The sequence below is a fragment of the Saccopteryx bilineata genome, chromosome 5 (assembly GCF_036850765.1).
Source record: "Saccopteryx bilineata isolate mSacBil1 chromosome 5, mSacBil1_pri_phased_curated, whole genome shotgun sequence".
NCBI classification, from domain to species: Eukaryota; Metazoa; Chordata; class Mammalia; order Chiroptera; family Emballonuridae; genus Saccopteryx; species Saccopteryx bilineata.
The window spans coordinates 158880231-158900459 of record NC_089494.1 but is presented as its reverse complement, the minus strand read 5'-3'; the positions used below and the strand labels follow the sequence as shown (position 1 = coordinate 158900459).

The following is a 20229-nucleotide window of genomic DNA, read 5'->3' as shown; positions in this document are numbered from 1 at the left end:
GCCTCAGGTGCTAAAAATAGCTCGATTGATTTGAGCATTGGCTCAAGAAGGTTGTTGCCGGTGGGTCCCAGTTAGGTGCATGCAAGAGGCTGTCTCACTATTTCCCCTCTTCTCACTTAAAAGAAAATTAAATTTTATAAGCTAATGAATAATTATATCAAAAAACAAAGGCAATGATTACTTAAAAGTCATCATATATGATCACCATCTTAAAATAATAGTGAGTTCCTAATTATTTACTACACTTTATTTCTTATTCATGGTAGTTATGTCCTATAAAGTAGCTGTATTAAATTAGGGAATACAATGTTAGAATCACTGTTCCTAGGGTAAATACAGGGTTAGGTGCCTGTGAGCCTCGGTAACTATATTTTCATCAACTGAACAATACATAATCTTGTTTTATGTGTTGATGCTGTAACATTGAACTCATGGCCAATGGCACCTTAAGTCATGCTTGAAAGAAGCTTATCTAACACATGTATTTCCTCCATCAGGCACAGCACAAGCCTTCTTTCACGTAGAACACTCGCCAGCACTTCAGCAGTAGGGTTGGGGGTCGCTTTAAACAGTAAAATCACCAAAACAAAACAACCAAAACCAAACACCAAAAATGAAGACAATAAGGCAATAAACAAAATTCAAAAATGGGACATTTATTGACAGCGAGAGCTGCAACAAGAAGGCAGAACAGTGCTGGTTAACCTCAGCTAGGAACATGGGAGTTGGGCAACTCCAATTTTTCATTGCTTTGCACATATCCATGAATGAACATGAAAACACAACAAGGATTGATTTTGGGGTTACAAAGAAATTTTAGCAAGTAGGCAGACTTGCAAATACAGAATCTGCAAACAATGAGGATCAAGTATATCTTTGACAATGCACTTGAGGTCATTTACCTTTCTGCTTCTGGTGGGAATTTAACTGTGTTCTACAGTGCATCTCTTCCAACTCCTGAGTGCAGTGATGCACTCTAGTTGCTTGAAACTGGCTATGTGGGAGTATTTATAACATGGAAACTGGCAGTGACACAAATCTGCTTGACTTGTTGATTGTGTAGATTTAAGAAAATGATGGGGAAAATGTTAATGCACCTTCAACTTAAAACTGTATCATATCTAGACCCCATTACATTGTGACTAACACAGCAAGCTGAAGAAATAGTCTTCCAGTATTCAAAAACTATTATTTGACTCAGTAAAGAAGACACATTATGATGGATGAACGAGTAACGTTCTGACACATGTCTTTATTGTTTCAGCTTCATCTTAATCATTCATGTAAAAAAAATCCATTAATGTTCATGTCAGAGCTACATCCTTCTGTCAATTGCCATAACAGGTATGACAAAAATCGATGAGAACATTTTGTGAAAAGAACTATAAATGGAATTTACAATTATGTATTTTGTTAGGATTTGTAAGCTGTGTCCTTACAAATCCTTTAATTAGGAACATTTATAACCTAGATGCATTCATATCCAGAGAGCTGGTTGTTTAAGCAGCATACCCTTGCTTCTAGCAGAGTGGCCTCAATTACTTAACTCCACCCCCCAAGCCTCAATTTAGTTAGGTGTAAAACAGAGGAATAAATATAACTTCCTAACAAGGTTTTGAGAACTGAATGCATTATCGTTTGCAATACATTGATTCCAGGGTAGAGACCCAACAAACATTAGTCCCCATTTCCTTGCCTGGAGAAGCAGGTCCAAATCACCCCTGGGCACAGCCATTCTGTCTTCCCAGAGCTGGCCCTGGATTCCTGTTTATTCAGATTGAAATATCCTTAATTAATAGGCTGGTGAAAACCCACCACTAGGTGGCATAAGCGAGATGCCTTTGACGGTTTTAGTTCTTCAGACAACATAATTGATTTGGGACACTGTGACATACATTCCCTCACCAGGCTAGAAAGAAGAAAAAATATTTATAGTCTGCAGTCACGGTGCTCTGTGCAGACAATTTGTGTCTGGTAATCAGTGTTGGCACCCTGAGCAAAAATATTAACCTATGAGCCTCATTTTGGGTAAGTGAAAATGAGTTAAGTCCTATCTTTGGCAGAACCAATTTTGCCTTGGCACCTTGTTTTTCTAGGCACAGTATCTTCTGACCATTGCTGGTGTTCCACACTTTTCATATTCGTGGTAGACCCAGGTATGTCCAGCCTAATGCAAAGTCAGGAAATACCCCTCCCCCCTAATCTTTCTGCCAGATTTCCCACAATCAGTATTGACATGTTCTTCTGAAAACTGATGCTTTAAGGAGGTCACTGCATTGACAGCATCCTTAGGCAGAGCTGCAAAGGGCTGAGGATTTCCCAGCATTCTCACAGTCCCCTCGGTCTTACCCCATGTACTCTTAGAGAGACTACTTACCTTTTCTCTGGAGGGTAGTTGACAAAGGGAGTCTTAGCAGAGTCTGCAAGGGCTCACCTGCTACATTGGTGGGAACGTTCACTCTCACAGGTTTCCTCACTTGTTAAACCACAGAGTCCCATTTAGATGTCCAAACACTGTGGGAGATTCTATCAACCGGTTTCCCTCTTAAAAAACAAAATACTAAACATAACACTTTAGAATGAATATAATAAAAATCACCTTGATTAGTTTTCGGTCTGCCTGGAATTTCGAATAAAGAATGAATCCGCATGGAAGCTGTTCCTATAAACATAGCTTCCACCAATATCTTCTATGTTCCGATGTCTCCATTAAAGATTCTGAGGCATAATTTTACACATTGGGGATGGTTCTGGTCATTTTAATGAGGTCTTTTGGATTCTTTTCCAAGGTGAATCAATACTAAACATAAAAGAAAATGTCAGTTTTCTAAAGTGCAGACATCTTTTCCTATCTTAAATACCACACAATGTTACCTTGTATTCTTGAATGCAACTAATCATAAAGGTGAATTTTTTTTTTTTTGAGACAGAGAGAGAGTCAGAGAGAGAGATAGACAGGGACAGACAGACAGGAACAGAGAGATGAGAAGCATCAATCATTAGCTTTTCATTGCGTGTTGCGACTTCTTAGTTATTCATTGATTGCTTTCTCATATGTGCCTTGACCGCGGGCCTTCAGCAGACTGAGTAACCCCTTGCTGGAGCCAGCGACCCTGGGTCCAAGCTGATGAGCTTTTGCCCAAGCCAGATGAGCCTGCGCTCAAGCTGGCGACCTCGAGGTCTCGAACCTGGGTCCTTCCACATCCCAGTCCAACGCTCTCTATCCACTGCACCACCGCCTGGTCAGGCACAAAGGTGAATTTTAAGGACTTTAATCATAGTGTAAATTCACAGTGGTCTTTGATTATAAGCCCAACAAACTGGCATTTAGACTTCCAAGATATGAACAGCAAATTCTTCACAACAACTTTGAAACAAATAATGACTCAGAATGAACGAAAAGGACCATAAGATAGTTTTTTTTTCTTCAGTTTATTTTGAATTTTTATTTTTGGATAACCAAGCAGCTCTTTAAGGAGAATGCACAGAAGAGTCATTCTGGCACTTTTGGATAGCACATAAGATTTTTTTTTAATAGTCACATTCAGTCGACTTGTTCAGTCCATATTCCATGTTGGTAGAGTAAGATCAGCCCATAGGATTCCAGCGTTAATACGTAACCATATATACAAACAGCCAATAGAACCATAATACTGGCTAGTGGCCAAAGGGATGAAGTGTGTGTGTGTGTGTGTGTGTGTGTGTGTGTGTGTGTGTGTATGTGGGGAGGGGATCTCTAAGGTGTCCTCTAGTCTATCTTAGCTAAACAGAATCCACGTCACACAGGAGAACTAGAGAGTACACTGTGCTGAAATCAGAATTCTGCACACAAAACGGGCACTTGGCAGCATGCAGTTCAAAGAAAAGGGATATCATTTAATAACTTTATAAAATCCAGGCAGTTCCATTACAAGAGTTAAGAATAACAAAGAGGATAAGTGAGGGACTGTCTGTTGTCACTGTAAAAAAGGCACTTGGAGTTAATGGGACCAGAGTTGAAGGATTCTCAGCTGATAAAAAATTTCAGTACTATTTCATTAAAAGGCTTGGATGTTAAGAGATGACACCCAGGAGCTCCTGAAAGGAGACATGGAAATAAACCACTGAGAAGCAGAACAGATGAAAATGAAGAAATAAAATCTTAACAACCAAACTGGGTTTGTTAAAAAAGAGAACCCAAAACAAGAACTAAGCAAAGCAAAAACCTAACCAAAGTAATAGCATGAAGCAGCGATGCATAGCTTTCCTTTAAGGTAATGAATACCTCCAGACACTAAGTGCCAAGCTGATTTCTCAATCATAACTTCACAGGAGCATCATTGTGATAAAATTGACTCAAGCAATGCAAAAAAGAGTTTCATCTGTTCCCGGGCTCTCAAAGGAGAACTGAGGTTATCAACACAACCCGGCAACGTCACTTGTGGTTTTTCAGTGTTCTGGGGGGAACGTGTCAAGCACGTGGAAAGGCAGACACTATGTTCAGCCACCTCCTTGGTGGTGTGGCATCCATTACCATCCTCCTTTCTTCTGAGTCACCACAGTAATTCCTTTCTAACATTTACACAAATGGTACAGAAACGACCACTGGCCAGCGCTGCCATTGTTCAACTTCCTCCACACATAAGCGCTTTTATAAGTAAAAATTTTTGGCAATTTTGTTAAGATTGGGTGAATTCTGCGGTTGCTCATTTAATGTTAAATGCCATCAGGGGTCTTTCTTCCCGCTTCTGCCAGGGGCTCTTCTTGTCCTCTCCTTGATCGTCGTCATCATCTTCTTCATCGTCCTCGTGAGTATATTTTCTCTGATCCGGGCTGGCTAAGGGCTCCGGGGGGACGTCCGCAGTTCGTTTGGTCGTCTCCTCCTGCAGGCTGGGCAGCTGGCCGCCACTCCTCCGGCTGGAGCTGTCCAACAGGCATCGCAGGGCACTGTCGTCCGGGGTGCAGACAGTGGTGCCACATTCACTGCCGCTTTGGTCCATGTCGTCCAGGTACACGAGCTGCGTGTAGGCGGTGCTGTCCGCTGTCCTCGGCTCCTTCTGCGCATGCTCCTGCACGGGTGGGTGGTTCTGCGGGAGAGACAAAGGTTCTCCTCTTCCCTTCCGGGCAGATTTTGGTTCATTCATATCTACGCCCGAGTCCAAACTGGCATCATTACTTCCATTTCTTCCAGCTCTTTGGAGATCGATGTAAGAATGTCTAACGTGCGCGTTGGACCTGCCGTCCAGGGAGACGAACCAGGCCCGGGGGTGTGGGAGCGGCTTTCCGCCACCAAGCTCCATCAGAGCCTTTTCGGTCAGGAGCTGAACTTCGCTGTTCATCTGGGCCAAGGCCGCATCGTTCAGGGACGCTGGGATGGACAGGGACTCCGACATGGGCGCGTTCTGCGGGCTCCACTCCCGGCTGCCTGCATCCTGCAAGTGCTGCTGAGAGATTGCCTGGCAGGATAAGGGCTGGCCTTGGATCTGAGAGGAGGGGTGCGGGAAGATCCCCGCATGGGGGCTGGACAGCTCAGCCTGCAGTCTTTCGATTCCAAGCTGCTGGTCCCCTGGCACGACCAGGGGCTGGCCCACATACGAGTGGTCCCCGGGCAGTTTCATGTAGTGAGCGGGAATGACCAAGGCAGGCAACACCTTTCTGTAAACGCTGTCATTGACCTGGTCAACGGAGCTGCAGCAGATCAACTGGCCAGGCCGCGGAAAGGATGTGGGTCTTTCCAGGTGGTCTACGGATCGCGACATCATACATTCAGTAGGTCTGCGGTCAAGCAGCTGTTCTTTTTCGGGAGAGGAAGGGGCGGGGTACATGTGTTCCTGAATGGTGAGCTTACTTCCTGTGGAAATATGGTTAATGGAGGCCTGATTGTCTCTGTCTTGCTTTTCAAATAAAGGCTGAGACAGCATGGCATTATAACTCCTCCGGTAGTCACTGTTGCCAGGGGACTCATAGCCTTCCCTTTCCACAGATTTCCTGGACTTTAAGGGGAAAATCTCCACAGATTTATGGTAGTCTTTCCCCAACGTCCCACTGGGTGTCAGGTTATCAAAGGAGATTTGGCTTTTATCCTCTTCCTTATGAGACAGGAGTTCCTCCCGGGAGCTGAATTCTTGCGAGGTGCTATAAGAAAGCTTTAGCATGGGAGTGTGCATGTCCACTTCTCTGTTGGAAGACATCATTTCCAAGTGGACCCCGCTCATCAGCTCCTTTGTGCCAGGGGCATCCGGACGGGTGTGGCTGGTGACAGAGAGTGGGCCCGGGAATTCCGACTCACGGCGGGAAAACAGCAAGTTGATGTGAGACATGGAGGTGGACTGATCTCTTTTGGAACTCTCCAGGGCTGCTGGCAGCTGCAGTTTTCTATGGTGCTGACGAGGTTTTAAGCACTTCCGTCTGCAATCAATGACACAACAATCCAAAGGTTAAAGAGTTCTTGGAATGGTTAAGTTTCAAGTAAAATCATAATTTGCAATTTCCACAGGAACAAGAAAAAACGACTAACTGGCAGTCAGACGCCTGCTCACCCCACACCCTCAGCTTTATTCTGATTCAGAGCGGCCTGATCCACAGATTTCACCCTCAGGCTTTTATAAGTACATCTGAGTCACTCATTCAAAGGCAGTTACTCAAAAAATCAACAATCAACATTCTCCAAAACGAGGCATCACAATAAAAATAGTTCTGCTTTGTCCTTGAGAATATCATGTCTGAATCAGCATTTAGGAATATTCTGAGTGAATCATAGGGCAACTGTCAACACTTTTTTTACAGCCCCCCTTTCAAGCAAAGTTATACACCAGGTGCCTCACTTTCTTCATTCATTTTCAAGTTAGATAACAAATATTAAGTTTGTAGATATTTTTCCATGAATAAAAAAAGGGACTTTGATTCAGAAAAATAAAAATTAAAAAAAAAACCTCCATATCAATGCTTGCACAAGACATTCCAAATGAAAAAAATATATTGCCCAAATGGTAAAACGTTACCTGCAATAATATAAAAGGAGACACAGCAAAACCAAAAGTATGAAAGCCATTCCTCCTAAAATGGCCAAAAGAAACACCGTGTGATATGTGGTAATATCCTGCGTGACAACGGGACCTAGAAGGTCAGAAAAGGGCATTTTAGATTTGTGAAAACCTTTAAATATAAAGAGGGATAACAAACAAAAATGTCATGTTTTATTACTCTTACTGGCCAGGGCCTGGAGCAGGGAGATGCAAACTCTCTTCAGACGATATCATGATGTCACTCAGTAAGGCGGGATGACCAGCACCATTACTGACACAGCTGTGGCCAGCACCACCCTGAACACATAAATACTACATGCAGTGTGGCAAGTCCCTTCGTAGTTAGCTGAGAGAGCCACATTCGCTCAGCATTCTAAACATGTGATTTTTAATAAAACCAAATGGATGCATTATAATATAATGAGTGGAACTCATGTTCAGAGAGATGGCCTGAATATCAGATTTTATACTTCAGGAGAAAAAAAAAAAATCACAAGATTTTATTATCACTTTCACCAGGCGGTCATTATGACTGTGTGAAGAGCCCTTTGCCTAAATATATAAGTTAGGACCTATGAGAGAAATGTCCTATGACTTAAAAAGCATCCATGGCTTATTATGGGGTGTCAAGTCTTTCTAAAATGCGGTCCATTAAAAAAAAATAAAATCTTCCTCTACAATAACTTTTCAAAATGATTAATCATATGTGGTACAGACCTCTTCAGAACTTATAGATCAGGTTATCAGAGATAAATAGAATTTTTCATTTATATTGAAAAGACTCTCATGAGGTACTTTAATGTAGACTCGTTAAGCTCAATAGTTTTAAGAATGTATCTTAATGTCACTAACAACAAATCAATAGCAACAAAAACCTCCCCAAATTACGATGTTTGGGCCCTTCCTGGTGTGCAGGTGTCCTGGCAGTGCACCACAGGTGGAAAGGAAAAACTTGTGGTTTTATACTGTCTCAGAGTAGTAAGGTTCTAATCACTAAATATCAAAAACATCCAGTCACATATTGATTTTTGATATTTTAAGGGATAGATTTCTTCAAAAATCTTTTGAAAGGGACAAATCTCTTAAGAGCTAGAAAACTAGTTTTTGAAAATAGTGACATTATTTAAGTGCAAAAGATAACACCAGGCCCTGGCCAATTGGTTCAATGGTAGAGTGTTGGCCTGGCGTGTGGATGTCCCGGGTTTGATTCCCAGTCAGAGCAAACAGGAGAAGCAACCATCTACTAGATTCTACTTCTCTACCCTTCCCCCTTTTCTCTTTCTTCCCCTCCTGCAGCCATGGCTAGATTGGTTTGAGCAAGGCCTCGGGATCTGAGGATGGCTCCATGGTTTCACCTCAGGCACTAAAAAATGGCTCCAGTTGCCATGGAGCTACAGCCCCAGATGGGTAGAGCATCACCCCCTAGTGGGTTTGTCGGGTGGACCCTGGTTGGTCAGGGCACATATGGGAGTCTGTCTCTCCACCTCCTCTCCTTTCACTAAAGAAAAAAAAAAAAAAGGTTACACCATCCCCTCCCAAATATAATTCACTTCAATGGGGTGGAGTTAAAATTTACAAAAGTTGGAAAAATACTTGGCAACTATATCCTTCCTTCATTCAGAGAAACAATTTTTTACATGAAGACAACCTCCACAGGCATGGCGGTGCCTTGCCAGGAGTCACCAAGACATTTTGGGTATACATAAAAAGCATTTCCAAATAACTGAAGCTAGATTCCTTTAAGTACTTAATATGTTATTTTAACTTCTGCCGGTGGAAACCTTTGTAACATTCACAGGCATACTTCATTTCCTTCTCAACCAGAGAATTAAAAAGGAAAACCCTAATTATTTTCTTGCTGGTTTTGGGCTTCTTAAAACACAGCATCACTGTAATTTGTTTTAATAACAGCAATGGCTATGAAGTTACCAACATATGTGTTTCTACATTAAGTACCATCAAGGGCTGTGTTATGTATGCTTTTTTAGCTGTTTTTCCTCTTTCTTCATTGCTAGAAAGCTTTGGTGAACCTACATCCAGCAGTTCTTTCTCCTCTCTTTACAAAAGTATCTATTAATCTGTCACTTGCTAGGAAAACTGATAACCAAGGTAACTTGAAATAGCTCTAAAATGAAAGTTCACTTTAATGCATGGGTTCTGTGACCTCTACTTTTGGTACTGAAGGAATTTTTCTTTCTTTTCTTACTCTTCATCATATCCTAAATATTTCGGATTTGGAGACTGGTTCATGCCTATATTGCTACAAGAATAATATCATAAAGGGAAACATTCTGAAAACACAGACATGAAGTGTACATTTTCTCAGTATGGGAAAATAAAGTAAATGGTGACAAATTCTTCAACACCCATTTAGAAATGGCCTCTAATAAAATGGTTACTTTGGGAGTCTCAGTGTTCATTCCAGTGATAATTCCATTGCTAAAATATTTTGGACTCACATTTTTGAACTGCCTTCATGGTTAATTTATAAGACATTTTTCAATCATAGCACATTTTGACTTAGGCTCAATCACCTACTTTATTCACCAGACTGAGATATACATGACTCTTAGATGTACCTCTGGAAAATCAACCTGACCCTCTGAGGATAAAGATTTGCCATCAGTGAAGAGTTTCACTAATGAAGGCAATCCAAGAGATCCAGATTAAAAAGTGCATTGGCCCTGGCTGGTGGGTCAGTGGATAGAGCACTGGCCCGGTGTATGGACATCCCAGGTTCGATTCCTGATCAGGGCACACAGGAGAAGCAACCATCTGCTTCACCCCTCCACCTTTCTTCCTTCTTCCCCTCCTGCAGCCAGTGGCTGGGTTGGTTCGAGTGTGGCCCTGGGCACTGAGGATAGCTTAGTTGGACTGCATCAGCCTCAGGCACTAAAAATAGCTTTGTACTCAAGCATCATCCCCAGATGGAGTTGCCAGGTGGATCCCAGTTGGGGTGCATGCAGTAGTCTGCCTCACTATCTCCTCTACTCTTACCTAAAAAAAAAAAAAAAAAAGGAGGTACTTTGAACAATAGAAGCCATCATTGGAAATAATTCTCTTAAGGTGACTTTTTTTTTTTTACACAGAGACAGAGAGAGAGGGATAGACAGGGACAGACAGACAGGAATGGAGAGAGATGAGAAGCATCAATCATCAGTTTTTCGTTGTGCATTGCGACACCATAGTTGTTTATTGATTGCTTTCCCATATGTGCCTTGACTGTGGGCCTTCAGCAGACCAAGTAACCCCTTGCTTGAGCCAGCGACCTTGGGTCCAAGCTGGTGAGCTTTTGCTCAAACCAGATGAGCCTGCGCTCAAGCTGGTGGCCTCGGGGTCTCGAACCTGGGTCCTTCCGCATCCCAGTCCGACGCTCTATCCACTGCGCCACCGCCTGGTCAGGCTCTTAAGGTGACTATTTTGAAAAACAATTCTGCAATAGTCACTGGAATAAAGTAGGGGATATGAGTTAAAACCCTCAACTTATAGTCACACTTTAAAAAATACAATTTCATTCACATTTCCTAAATGGGGATGAATATTCTTCTACATCCAAAGCTACTGGTTGGCTTTGAAGTCTTTCAGAAATGCCAAAATGAGCTTTCTGCCCCAAGAAGTCGTCCATGATGACTTTCTGTGAGTCCCTCTGTTGAATGCCTTTCCCTACATGTTTTCTCACACCAGGCCACAGCTGTTTCAGGAATTAGGGAGGAGGTCTGAGCTGCCACTGGGGGCTTTAGATTAAGAATTTCCTATGGCAGCTGTCTAAGAAAAACAGAGACATGAGGCAAGATGATTTTTTATGCATCATTCTTATCCTAGATAGGAACGTTCCAACCTAGGACTTACCCACCCACATGAAATAACTTGTTTCATCATTTGATTTTTCAGACTCTCAATCACTTTGAGTAAAACGTGATGTCCCTGCTGAAGTTATTTTCAAAAGTGTACTTGGCCTGACCGCTCAAAGACATTGTTCCCCAGTGCAGCAGATGCTGGCTTCGTGTTACCTGGGTTGGGAGGAGACATGGCTGCCACCCAGTACCCCAACTGAGGGGCAATGTACGTCCACGTCAGCTGGCTGCCTTCCTGGTGCACGAGGCCTAGACCACTCTTCAGCCACGTTCCTGTGGGGTGCAGAGGAAAACTTCAGCGCTAGGCATGCTAAACTTCAATTTAAGGCTTACGTGTTATACAAGTCACCCAAATGCTAGGTGTATAATGCATTAGATAGCTTGGGGCTGCATACAGCTTTCCTTAGAGACTTTTTTCAACATGCTTCACTTTAGTTTTTCTTTGCCTTCCTTAATGAACTCCCATCAACCACTTTATCAAACACCTCTGCTTCCAAACACAGATAATTTCAGAGGAAGCCTTTGGAGTTTGGAAGGAGGGTAAAGGTAGCTTGACAGGGGTCAGTGGAAGTGGAAAGTGGGGAAAATCTAGCACTGTTTATATTCTTTATCCTCAAACAAGGAGGTGAATTTTTTTATCCAGAATCTCAGACTGGCTATGTCAGATTTACCTAGGGAATTAAAAAAAGCATTCTGTAGATTTCCTTTGCAAATACTGACTCAGAAAGCCTGACGTAGATGAGTATTTTTAAAAACTTACAGTTGGTCCTGATGCTGGGAAACACTGAGTAAGTCCAGATCTGTGTTCTTTCAGTTATTACTCTGACAAGCATTTAACATAAATGAGCACCTACTACGTACTGGCTTGTCATAGTAGAGGTGTTTTATATATAGTCATCCCTTGGAATCCTCAAGGCAGTGGTTCCAGGATCCCCACAGATACCAAGATCTGCAGATGCTCAAGTCTCTTTCATAAAATGTCATAGAAAAATGTGTACAGTTGGCCCTCCGCATCTGCAGACTCCCAATCATGAATCAGAGATATGTACTGTTTTTATGTTGTTGTTTTTGTTTTTTGTTTTTTTATATTTTTCTGAAGTTGGAAACGGGGAGGCAGTCAGACAGACTCCCGCATGTGCCCGACCGGGATCCACCCGGCACGCCCACTAGGGGGCGATGCTCTGCCCATCTGGGGCATTGCTCTGTTGCAACCAGAGCCATTCTAGCACCTGAGGCAGAGGCCACAGAGCCATCCTCAGCGCCTGGGCCAACTTTGCTCCAAAGGAGCCTTGGCTGTGGGAGGGGAAGAGAGAGACAGAGAGGAAGGAGAGGGGGAGGGGTGGAGAAGCAGATGGGCACTTCTCCTGTGTGCCCTGGCTGGGAATTGAACCTAGGACTCCTGCACACCAGGCCGATGCTCTACCACTGAGCAAACCGGCCAGGGCCTGTACTGTTTTTAATCTGTGGTTGGTTGAATCTGCAGATGCAAAACTCATGGATACAAAGAGCTAACAGTACATTATCTGTAATTCTCACAACAACTCTACAAAGTTGGACTTAGTTTCCTTTTGTGGATGAGAACACTGAAGACAGGTGAGCTCTATAACTCTTGCACGGCCTCCCAGTGGTTGGGAGCAGAGCAGGGGCACCTAGGGTGGTCTGTCCATCCATGGGCAGTGTTCTTTCCTCCGCTCTCCCATGCTGCATCTCCTATAAAACTTCACCGCATTTGATGCCTCTTTCGCTTTGTGGGGTGTCTAGGAGAAGACTCATTGCCTAAGGTCATTTAGCTGTCACTTGTTTCACATTCAGAGAACCTTACTTTGAGGTTCATGGTGGAGGCTGGCAGCAGAGGCATGGGAGTGTGCTTCCCAGGCTCCCCAAGTGTCCTCCCCAGGCTGAGGACATTCACCCTTCCACCAGCAAAGACATTGGTCACTTACTGACAGTTCATGCTCTGCCTCAGTGCCCACGGTGCTCCTGCAATTCTCTACCACCTGAAACGGCCAAGTGCTCAGCCTTCTCCACTTGAGAACTAAATGTACCAACTGTGCACCACACAGTCTATTCTTGGGGCTCCCAATCCTCACCTTGCCTGTGTACTCATATCACCGAGGTGGCAACAGATTTTTCCTTCCTCTTAAAGAAAGACACAATAATTGGGGCTGTTTCTAGGGCCTATTGGTTGCCATACCAACATTCAAATGCAGCAGATGGAAAGCTGCACGGTGATGCCTCCGAGCGCATCCTTCCTCTGCTGACAGCAGCTGAGCAAAGGACGAGGAGCCCCGCGTCAGCAAGCACCTCCTACCGTCTGACGTCCACTGCAATAGGCTGACTCGTGGCTCCAGACGGTTTCAATTCAAATAAGACAAAAATACAAGGTGGAATATTTCTAAAAATTAATTTATTTATTCATTTTTAGAGAGAGAGAGAGGGAACAGGGGAAGGAGCAGGAAGCATCAACACCCATATGTGCCTTGACCAGGGAAGCCCAGGTTCCTGAACCTGTGACCTCAGCATTCCAGGTTGACGGCTTTATCCACTGTGCCACCACAGGTCAGGCAGAATATTTCTAAAATGAGTATGAGAACAGGATGCCTAATTCCAGTTCTTTCGCTGGACAACATCGACCCAGAGATGATTAAACCACTCAGTGCTACTGAGGAAAAAGATTCAGAGAACAATGGACACAGGAAACGAAAGGGTTGCTATGTTTGGTAGGAACGTTTGCCTGTAAGTACAGAATGGACTGCTTGTGATTGCTTGTGGTTCTGCCTGCCCTCCGGGACCCCATAGTGTTTAGCTCATGTCTCACATACCACACCCCACTCCCACATGCTCTCACAATAGCAACCCTGCCAGGATCTTCATATCAGCCAGAAACTGGTTGCACATTCTTTGGTTTACAGTTTTCCCCAGATTAGAGTTCTGAGTCACTGCTCTTTGAATGGAGCTGATGCTGGGTTAGGCTAAAGGGGGAAGGACCTGAGAGCTCAGAGTCCCAATTCCTTTCACTCAAGAAGCAACCACCTAACTGGATCTTTAAGCTGCCTCTGCCTTCTACAACATAACACAGCAATTGGGAACACTTAAAAACTACCTCCCAGTTACACTGGGGCAAGCCTAGGGAGTGGACATGCACTTTCCATCCAGTCAGCGAGTCCCCATGTCCAGCCTGGAGGGCCAACAGTCTGGTGGTGGTGGTGATGCTGACAGGAGCCAGAAAGGCCAGTGACTGAAGGACATACACATACTTTGGGAGCACAGGGAGGAAATAGTGCCACCTGGTGTGGGCAGAGAAGGCTTCCAGTTGAGCTTTGATGAATAGGCAGGACTGTCAGTTGGGGGGCTGGGGAGGGGATGGGGCAGAGAGAAAGAGGAAGGAATTGCCTGCAAGCAAGAGGGCTTGCATGATGCAGAGGGTGGAGCGGAGGCACAGGGCAGGCAGGAGGGAGGGATGGAGGGAGCTGCTGGGCGGAGGCTGGAAAGGAGTGTAGTATCTGCCTGCTAACGGCAGGGCAGGACGGGGCTTCCAATGCCATGGGCAACCGGATGTCGCTGGCACCTGTGAGTGGAGGCACAGCTGGTCAGAGCCCCTCTGCCACCCCTACCCCCTTAGTTCTTCCAGGTCCGTCCTCACTGTGCACACTTTGACCCAAGCCTGAGACTGGCTGGCAACTGTTGCTTCAACCTCTCTCTTCCGAAAACCTACCTATCTTTCAAGATTCAAGTCATGCCACGTTGTTTTCCCCGAGTTCCTCCGGCTCTCAAGAATCTTCCAAATCTGGGCACTCCTAGGGCACGTGTTCCTGTATCACTGATTTTCCAGGAACATCTGTCTTACCGCCTCTATCAGACCAGAGGCTCCGCAAGAGTGGGCTAGATGTTAAATTCCTTTGTTTTCCCAGCACACAGAAAGGTCCTTGGTGAAGGAGCTCAGTGGTACTTAATAAGGAGAGCCAGGAGTGCAACCTCAAAATAACACCAGAGGACCTTCTGTGAAAAGCTGGGTGTGGCCAGCAGGAAAGTTCTGATGAAACCGAAGTTCAGATCATGACTCTGCCTTTTCCAACTAAAGGGAAGAGAACCAGCTGAGAAAGAGGCATTGCTTTTGGTCTAAGTTTTCGTAAAATGAACTGTATTCAGGAAAGAGGGTGGCACTGTCTTGGGATTCAACAGTCACGCTGTTATTGGTAAAAGCTATTTCCAAGCATGTGTTTGGTAGAAGGAAATAAGCTACAGGGAATGTGAGAGTGAATGAACTGCGCGCTAGAATCGTGCGCTTCTCCTGGCTGAAATCCTGGCGCTGCAGGATGCGGACGCTGCCCCACCTGCCGGTACACACTAGAGGAGCTTCCTACTTATGGCCGGGGAACTTGTGCTGCGACCTGCCTGGTGATACTGACCACAGAGCACAGACCTCTGTGCAATTTTTTCTGTTCTATGAAGTCATGTGACTTTGGCCAGGGTGCTAAGTAGGGGACCCTCTCATCCGCGTGGGGGCCCCAGGTATGGCTCAGACAGAGCAGGAGAGGGAAGATGTGGCTTCTACTGTGTGGATGAGGAAAAGCTCCAGCTGTAAGGCCTCTGCTATTCTCCTTGTCTGCCCCGTGCCTACTGGATGGGGCAGCTCCTGCAAGCTCCTAGGTGACAACAACTTCCCAGAGGGTTGTCCTGATTAAGCCCATCTCCTCTGTGGTCCAGACACAGAGTAGGAGGTCACAGCAGCAGCCCAGCAGCTGCTTCCTCCATCCACTTTGCTCCTGTGCCCTCTTTCTCCTTGCTCTGAACTCATCCCTCCCAGCCTCTTCTCATCACTCCCTTCCGAAGGCTTGCTATAGATTCCCTCAGGGTCCGCTTCACAGGTGGGCAGCCCAGGCAGCCTTTGGGGACATGTCAAGTGTTCAGGTGGGTCACCTGGTAGAGATGTGCAGGCAGGACCCCAGGTTTCCTTGTGCCCTGTCCCAGTGGCCCAGCCAGGCTGCCACTTTCTTCATGAACAGCTGCCCTGGCACAGAAAGGGGTTGTTGGTGCGGCCAACTGTTACATGGGTCCGTTGGGAGTAGGCCAGTGGCCATGAGCACCTCTCTGTTTTGTCCAATGTCTGTGGCCTGTCTATTACTGGGACTGTATGTGTGTGAGGTTCTATAGTGATTCCTCTGGCATCATCAAGGAATGAAATTCTGCATTACTGAAACTTCTAGAACAGTGGTTTTCAAATAGTTTTTAAAGCATTTGAACTTTTTAATACTTTGTCACTTTAATGTGACCTTAGCAGAAATTAATATATAAAACAGATAAAAGATAAACTTCTCTGCATGAAGGTGAAGAGAAGTCCCTTTTCCCAATGGCCATCCCCAAGACATCTCCTAAACATGTTTTGAAAGTTATTCTGTGTAACTTGGACCTTATTTGCCCAAACTTGAAAAGGCAGTTTTTTGTTTGTTTGTTTGTTTTTGAGAGAGGCAGGGAGAGAGAAAGGAGACAGGAACATGGAGCTGCTCCTGTATGTGCCTGACCAGGAAATCAAACTGTCAAACCTCTGTGCTCTGGGAGGACACTCCAACCGAGCTATCAGGCCAGGGCTCAATCTTTTTATGTCTATTGACTGACTTCTAGAGAGACAGACAGAGGAAGGGAGAGAGGGGAGGGGGAAGGAAGAATTCATTTGTTGTTCCACTCAGTCGTGCACTCATTGGTTGCTTCCTGTTTGTGCCCTGGCTGGAGATCGAACCACAACCTTGCTGTTTCAGGATGAAGCTCTCAACCAACTGAGCCAAATGCCCAGGGCCAAAAAGGCAGCTCTATATAATTCTAAAAAGTTTCATTTACTCCTGTCTCAGAAAAGAGAATATAATTTTGATTTTTCATGATAACTCAGGGGCATGATTATGATGAACTATAATGCTAGGCTCTAAAATATTGCTGTCCGTAAGTCCCTACTGAGAAACATAGACTTATTTGCTCTTACACTAAATACTCCCACTTACTCCCATGTTTGTTTCCCTTCTCTTCCTCCTCCTTCCCTTTCCCTCTCCCCTTCTCCCTCCCCCTTTCCTTTCTCCCTCAGGAGTAGTTTCAGTGTGTCTATTACCAGCTCTGCTCCCTCACCAGCAACAACCTCCAAGTCCCACCCGGGGTGGTCTGCTATTGGGAACTAGATAAACCAGCTCCTTAAAATTGTCTCTGGAAGAAAGTCCACCGGCTGTGTGAAGGCCTGGGGAACAAAACCAGACAAGGAAAAGTACCATTCTGAATCCAGTTTGGCATTTTCTTTTTCCTTAAGTACTACCACAGATCAGGCTTTGTATGAACTGTCATTTGCTAGAATTAAACCTTACACAATGGAAAGATTTAGAGATATTTTCTAGAATTAATGCTTTGTTGAAAAATTGTCCTAGCCTTTTGACAATGAATTAGATATGTATTCAGCTGGGAAGGTTCATTGTGCATAGCACCATGAGTTTTTAACTTGGATGCTTCACATAACTACAAGGATTATTACACACTGTAACTGACAGACAGAAGAAGATACACCTTACGCTGGTCTCTAAGAGCTGACGGCGTCTCAGCAACCACCAAGAGCATCGCTTTCTTAACTTGGTTCCCAAGCAGTAATGAAATCAGTTTTTATTTATAAAATATAAAGAAAAGTGAGTTCAAAATGGCTATCCAAAGGGAAAGAACTCTAAAATAGGGCCCAAAACATAATGTTTAATTTGAATACAACCTGTAGGCTCAGATTTATGTGGCTTCTCCTGCCCAGAAGCCCCATGTTAGCGTGAAGGCAGGCCACCTCTTCTCAGCATTTGGTAACAAGCAGGCAAACCTGATGTTAGGAGCATGACTGATTTTGAAAAGGAAACTATAAGTGAAAACCCACATTTTACCATATTACAAATTGAGGCTGGCACCTTGCACAGTAGCCAATGTACAAGGACACAAGTCACTGCTCTTACATTGGGATTATTACCATGTGGGACCTCAGAACACCGGGAGACAAAGCCCAGCACACAGAGGGTTAACTGGCCACGGTGGACTTCCCCAACAGAGGATAATCCTGCAAGTGAATTCCAGCTTTGGCACTTTCTAGCTGTGTGAACTGAGGACTTGCCAAGAATGGCACGGCAGAGGAACTGAAGGTCCTTGGTGATGTCACGGAGGGCGAGGGCGGGGAGCAGTCCTGGAGTCCTTGGTTTCACATCTCTTTGTCATGTAACCAGTGGTTTTCAATTGCAGGTCTGCACAGAGTTAACCATCTTGATTGTTGTATGAAGAGTACAAAGTCTAGTACCATTAGGTCTTTAATCTTCATACAACATCAGGGTGGCTAACTCTTTCGTGGACCTCACAAATTTTCTTGCGGACCGGCAGTGTGGACTGGTGGCTGAAAATCACTGATGTAAACAATGAATATCCTCAAGGTCTAGGCCAGGGGTCCCCAAACTTTTTAAACAGGGGGCCAGTTCACTGTCCCTCAGACCGTTGGAGGGCTGGACTATAAAAAAACTATGAACAAATTCCTATGCACACTGCACATATCTTATTTTAAAGTAAAAAAAACAAAACGGGAACAAATACTATTTAAAATAAAGAACAAGTAAATTTAAATCAACAAACTGACCAGTATTTCAATGGGAACTATGCTCCTCTCACTGACCACCAATGAAAGAGGTGCCCCTTCCGGAAGTGTGGCGGGGGCCGGATAAATGGTCTCAGGGGGCCGCATGCAGCTCGCGGGTCGCAGTTTGGGGACCCCGGGTCTAGGCATTTAGAGTTGGGTGCTCTACTTCCTGCAGCGAACATATTCTGATATACTTTTCCTGAAAGAAGCTGGAGTGAGTTCTACTAGATCTATAAGCTGGGACATGTGAAAAAATTCCACAGCCACTCAGAAAACCCATCGCAGAAAAGTTTTATGAATAATAAGGTGAGTATTCATACCGTAAAATACAGCCAGTTTTACTCCTTCATCTAAATTTCACTGTGAAATATTTGGCAGCACTTATGCGAGAGGCGAGGCACACAGATACATGACACAAGCACAAACTGGACAGCAGGAACCATGACTGTCTTGCCTCCCAGCTGCTGGCGATGAGTAGCCCTTGGGCTGTGGTGACTATTGCTGAATAATCAGCACAGCACGGACATCAGCTGGTTGGAGGAACAATCTCGTAAGAGGTCTGTATCTCTCAGATTCATAGCTAGTACTTATTTTTATTATCATCATTATTGCTAATTTTAATCATAGGGCCTCTCTGGATCCCTGAATATGCTGAATTTCCCTAGAAACCAGATGACTTACTTTTCCAGGCTTTCATCTATCTGTATTATCTTAAGTTATAACCTCTACCATACTTTCCACCAGCTCGGCGTACAGAAGTATCAAGGTCTATTTTATGTACTCCTAATAACATCGGGACAAGATCACTCACTAAATGTATGAATCCATCACATTCATCAGCGTAGTAGAAACAGTGTCATTTTATACTTTTACAATCCTGTGGAGTACCCTTCCTTTTTTTTTTCTTTTTTTTAGTTTTTATTTAATTAATGTGTTTACATAGATTCTAGGGTCACCCAGAATGCATCCCCCCTCCCCCGTATTCCCCTCAACATCTCCCTTGCCCCCCTCCCTAGCCTTCCTTTTTTCTAAATTAAAGTCTATATCTTTGAATAGTTATGTTTCCTGCTTTAGAATTATTTTTTTAAAAATAAATTTAATTTTCTAAATAAAATTATATATATAATAAAAGAATTATTTTTTCCTTACAATCTGTGAGGAGGAAACATTCCTTGTTAATTACATAGCAAAGGGTTTACCTGGTGGTCAATTATCTAATCATTCTTGTTGAAAGCAATCAACCTGAAGAGCAAAAGTTATGTACAGATGGCTGGATTCTTACAGCTTCAGGCGAGGACATTTCAGGGCTGTTTTAAACAAGAATAAAATTAAGGGCAGCTTCCTATAACCAACATCCTTCTGTTTGAAGCATAAAAATCACAGATATGTTGAGTTATTAGAAATTAGTACAAGAAAGGAATCTGTATTCAGCTACAACATGTTCCCTGGGTATTTTTAGGTTAATTTTTGAAAAAATAGATTCTTAAAAATAAATGTAATCTAAGCAACAGACCACCTGAGTGATCACAAGACTTACCGACATAAGTTTTAGGAGAGAGCAGTAATGAGAAACCACTAAGTTCTGGCAGAGTTATAGAAAGCTTATGTCTTAAATAGGTAGCCAGAAGTAGCAGAATACATAATAGCATTAATAAAAATTAATGAGATAATTTTGAAATTTACAATAGGTAGATATAAATTTTCCAGAAAGTAGTTCATCAGACTACAGGCTAATTAGACCCAT

The 20229-nt window shown here is 43.9% G+C and overlaps 1 protein-coding gene across 4 annotated transcripts in view; it reads right to left on the bottom strand.

Moving 5' to 3' along the window:
- Positions 1–3426: 3426 nt before the first annotated feature.
- Positions 3427–20229, bottom strand: part of FAM171A1 (family with sequence similarity 171 member A1) — a 159947-nt gene continuing 143144 nt past the window's right edge. For all 4 annotated transcript variants that reach the window (XM_066280742.1, XM_066280741.1, XM_066280744.1 and 1 more), the window contains 3 exons: positions 11015–11131; positions 6981–7095; positions 3427–6387 (listed from right to left, as the gene is read on the bottom strand). In XM_066280742.1, the coding sequence (XP_066136839.1) occupies positions 4686–6387; positions 6981–7095; positions 11015–11131 (1934 nt within the window). In that variant the 3' untranslated portion in view covers positions 3427–4685. The remainder of the gene's footprint in view (positions 6388–6980; positions 7096–11014; positions 11132–20229) is intronic.